Source organism: Zea mays, chromosome 1, assembly GCF_902167145.1.
Source record: "Zea mays cultivar B73 chromosome 1, Zm-B73-REFERENCE-NAM-5.0, whole genome shotgun sequence".
In the NCBI taxonomy this organism is placed as follows: domain Eukaryota; kingdom Viridiplantae; phylum Streptophyta; class Magnoliopsida; order Poales; family Poaceae; genus Zea; species Zea mays.
Window position 1 is genome coordinate 19045147 of NC_050096.1, and position 4720 is coordinate 19049866.

At 49.5% G+C, this 4720-nt stretch overlaps 1 protein-coding gene across 1 annotated transcript; it reads right to left on the reverse strand.

Annotated features, from left to right (window-relative positions):
* Positions 1–449: 449 nt before the first annotated feature.
* On the reverse strand, positions 450–1932 carry LOC100502093 (purine permease 3). The gene has a single exon (XM_008653601.2). It carries the CDS (start codon positions 1841–1843, stop codon positions 668–670), a length of 1176 nt encoding a protein of 391 aa, XP_008651823.1. The 5' UTR covers positions 1844–1932; the 3' UTR covers positions 450–667.
* Positions 1933–4720: the final 2788 nt, after the last annotated feature.

The window sequence follows — 4720 nt, forward strand, 5'->3', positions numbered from 1 at the left end:
AGCCAGAAATAAAATGTGTTTTGATCATGTGCTTGTAAATTCTCCTAATGAGATCATATGCCATGTGGGTGCTCTTGTGTCTTCTTGGGCAGGGCTTAGCAAGAAAGAGCTCCAGGACCTTCTGCAAGAGGGCGCCAAGATGCTGGTTCGTGCTGCAAGTGCTAGAGGAAATCGGATCCTCGGGTCGGGCGATGAGATGGAAGGGATGCTGCAGCCACACGGGCGTTGAGTCATGACGTGACTGCTCGCCTGGTGTTAGCTTTGTCAGGAACTCGCTCTATTTTGCTGCCGTCTGTTATGCCATATGGTCTGGTACTTGTGTGATGTAAAACTCTAAACTCGTCGGTTGGCATGTTGCCTGGTAGGGGACCCGGCTGTTCTGAGTCATCCGAAGCGGATTGGCTCGTCAGCGCTTCTGTTTGCGGGTTCTTCCTGTTATTTTGCGTTGGTAGTGTGGAAACTATCTGAACCGCTTTGTATTTCTGTTATGACAATAATAGAAATGGGGTCCTCCTCTCGTCAAAAAAAATGTCGTACGGAATGTACTTGCTAAGCAATCTCTAAGCTGAAAGCCATGTATAACTATACTTGCATGCCTCTGCGTATGCGGAATTGCGGATACATGCTGTCACAACAATAAAACAGAAATGAAGAAATACATAGATCCTCAAAGAGTAGCCGACTCCAGATCAACAGTTTTCTTTACCATTTGCAGCTCGTTCTTCTGAGTCTCCGTCTTCTTTTGCGCCTTCTCACCGTAGAGGTAGGAGGCGAAGCCCCAAAGAGAGAGCACGAGCGCAATGCCCTTCGGCCCGTCGAACTTCTCGTGGAGGAAGATGACGGCGAGGATCTCCGAGAGCGGCAGGAGGACGGCGATCATAATGCCGGCGAGGAGCGAAGAGGCGCAGGTGATGAGCCCCACGATCCCCAGGTTTAGCAGCTGCCATGAGATGGCGTCCCAGATGAGCACCAGGTAGTAGTTGGTCTTGCCGAGGCCGAACGTGGCAGCCTCACTTGGGACCGCTTGGAAGTCGCTCTTGATGGCCATGCCAAGCAGACAAACCAGTGTGCCGGCAGCTCCCATCACGGCTTGCATCTGCATCACGGTCGCGTACGGTGGTGGCACTCTCGCCGCGGGTCCGGTGCGACGGCCGTAGCGCGCCGTGGCGATCTCGACGAGCGGCAGCACAAGCCCGGCAAGCGCGGCCGCGGCGATTGCCTCGCAGAACCCTATCCAGTACGTCCGCGAGGCTTCGCCAGCTGGCTTCCCGGAGCCGGGGCCAACGCCTAGCACAGCCGGGCCGATGGTGAGGAGCACGACGGCGTTGGCCGAGAAGGGCGTGAAGCGGAGGCCCACGAAGAGGAACGCGAACACCGCGGTGAAGGCGAGCTGCGTGGCCAGCAGCAGCGACGACGTGGACAGCGGCAGAGCCTGCGAGCCCAGCGCATAGAGGAAGCAGGAGATGGCGTAGAACGCGCCGAGGACGGCCGCGGCGCCAGCGAGGCGCGGCGGGAGGAGGAGGCTCGCCACGCCGTGGCTGCGGCTGCGGCTGCGGCTCCGGTAGAGGGAGACGCAGATGGGCGGGAGGAGGAGGGGCCACCCGGAGATCTGCAGCATGGCGGACAGGAACAGGCGCTCCCCGCCGTGGACGAAGTAGACGCGGAGAAGGAGCGGGCCGCCTGCGCCCATGAGGACGAGGCAGGCACTTAATATGACCAAGAGCGACGGCCGGTAGCGCACTGGCGCCGGCGAGGCGACAGTGGCACTCGTCGTAGCCTTGTTGCTGGTTTGTTGCATGGCTGGACTGGCACTAGCCGTTATGGTGGCCATGGGAGATGACATGACCTTTTGCAGGGACACAGCAAATTTTACACAGCCTCTTGATGCTATGCCTTTTGCAGGAGGAGTCTGGAGACTCGATCGGCTTGTACTTGGCTGTGTTTGCTTATGGCAGGCCTCTAGGGTTTATATAAAGCGGAGAGATCTGGTGAGGTCTCCAAAGAAAATCTAGTTAACGAAGTTGGTGAGTCAACACAAATGAAGCATGAAACTGGGATGATGGGAAGAAGAACAAGTACACACGGAACAGTTAAGTAACTAGCAGTTTGGTCGCTTGGTTTCCCATTCCCATATCGCAGGTTCAGGCCGCCGTACGTATGCTCTTCTGCAGTGCACCGTTGAATACGTACTAAGACACGCACGCATACACGGCAGGAAAGAGACACCGTTCTGTATTCTACACTCATCCTGCTTGTTCGGTTAGGAGGAACTGATTTATTGTACGTGCAGTTTGTTGCATGCGTTTCACGCAATTCTATAAACAACTCAGGAAATATATATGGGGAATATAGGTAGTGTTTGGTTGAGGAGCCAAGTAGAACGGAGCCGTTCCATCCCTGATTCTAGGAACGGAGCCGCTCTGTTCTGTGTTTGGTAATTTGGAACGGAGCGGCTCTGTTTTTTGTTTGGTTGCAGAGTGAACGGAACGGAGCGTGACTGTGAGAGCGGGATGGGAACGGAGCGGCTCCGTCCGGTTGATTTTTTGGAGCGGAATGGTTCCAGATCTGAGGAGAATATTCCCTAATTAGAGTCATTCCGTTCTAGTTCCTTTGTAACCAAACAGCAACAAAACTGGGACAGAACGGTTCCGTTCTACTTCGCTCTTCAACCAAACACTACCATAGTTTTCTTCGTGACTCGTGTGAAGAATTTGTAGCGTATATAATTAAAAACAAAGGCTTTACGTTCTGTGATTTTCCGTCGCATGCATGCGATTATTATTAGTTGTGCTTTATTATTTTATTTTATTGATGCTGTATATGTTTTCCAACCAGCCATCTCAACATGTCATGTCCTTGTCCTTAGTCCTGACCAAGTAGAGCATAGTGCTGTTTTTTTTATTGACCACATGGACATTGAGCAACATGTGAGCTCCGTTTGACCCATACGTACGTATACTGTATACATTGGTGTCCACAACCAACCACCATCCACGTAGGACTAAGAATTGCTGACTGGCCAGTTATATAGGGCCTACTAGTCGACGTCGTCACAAGCAAGCATGGAGTGGGACTACTGGACTGCTGCTACCGAGCAGTTGCCAGCATGTTCTCTTATACTATTTTGACAGTATTTTTATCTCTATAGATTAAAATTACAGCAGTCCAAACAGCTCACTTTAATTTTACTTTAATTCGAAGCGAACAACTTTTCACACACACACTTCTGCATACACAGTGACATGTCCTTTGTTTAGCGACACAAAACAAAAGCCAAGCGCCTCCAAGGAAACTGCAGCAGGCTGCGTCGTCGTTAGTGTTTGGTGTAGACTGCAACTCCACAGTCCATATGGCTGCGACGGTGCGACCACGAAGACTGGGTATTAACGCATGTGTGCTGCCCAGCTGGTTTATTTCGTCGTTGGTTTCGATCTGTTGAAAAACAAAATGGCTGTTCATTTGACTGGTTCCATTCTACTGTACTAAGCTAGTTTGGTCCTGCAAGGTTTAAAATCCAAATTCATTAGTTACGGTAGTAGTACTGTGATACTGTCTAGCTCGTGTGGATTTCATACTGTAAGTTAAATATGCAGCCTATAAAACTACACGCCAAACGATCCTTGATTCATTGTGTAGGAAGATCAGAATTTACCATGGACTACTCTCCTGAAGATTACTGGTTTGGAGTTTGCAGTTTCGGACTTGCAGCCTGATAGTTAGTTTGGTATTGCACATTTACTTACTTTGTCATCACTACTAGTAGAGACACTCTTGTTGCGCAAGCATTTCAGAGGTCATGAACGTCGATCGTTGAGCTGATCGATCTGACGATGGGAGCCGCAGGGCAGCAGAAAAAGACAGCAGGAAATTGGAATGGCTTGTAAAAGCGACACCACCTTCGGTTGGATTTTCCTGTGTCTCTCCCAGCTATCCAAGGAAAAGTGCTACCTTTTCGCTTTTCTCCGTAGCCGTTTTGACTGAAACTAGTATTTTGGATGGAGAGACGAGGAAGAATAAAGATGGATGAGATGTGATCATTCTAACTTTACTCGTGTTTGGTTTGAAGATCCAGAGTCAGGGTTAATGAATATTTTTCAAAAATAATGGATGAAGTCATCCCTCAAAAAATAAGAGACTCATCACTCATTAACACCGAACCAAACACTAGCGCAACGATCCAAGCAGTGAAAAGACGGATATATCCGTCACCTACGTACTGCGAGAAAAATCGACTCGTTCATGCCGCAGCTTGCGCCAAGCAGCCTACTAGTTTGTCCGAAAAATTCTCTCCCGTGTGGTCGTCGTATACTATAATGAAAGCCAGAAAGTTCGTTTCATCCTGAGATTTGGGTTGATCACTTTCTGGTATGTATGGTAGGTAAGAGCGTGCACTTTGTTTCGGAGAAGGATCAGACAATTAAGCATCAGGAAATTAAGCTGCAGACTTGCGGTTGTATGCCATGACTATTCGCCAATTAGTAGGTGGATGCAGTTGGTTGCATGAGTAGCGTATATGCAGGTAGATATCATCTGCTACATGATTTATCCGCTGAATTTTCAACGATAAAAACACTTGAGTACTTCACATGAATTATGTTGGACCACACGGCGATTCTTACGAAGAAGAATTTTCTCAGAGCTAGTCACTACCGGGATTAGAGATGGCAACGGGTACAAACCCGTCGGGTTTTGCAATCCCAAACCCATACATGTGAAAATA

Excerpts from the sequence above, each read along its gene's own strand:
- LOC100502093 (XM_008653601.2), bottom strand. The coding sequence starts at position 1,843 with ATGTCATCTCCCATGGCCACCATAACGGCTAGTGCCAGTCCAGCCATG.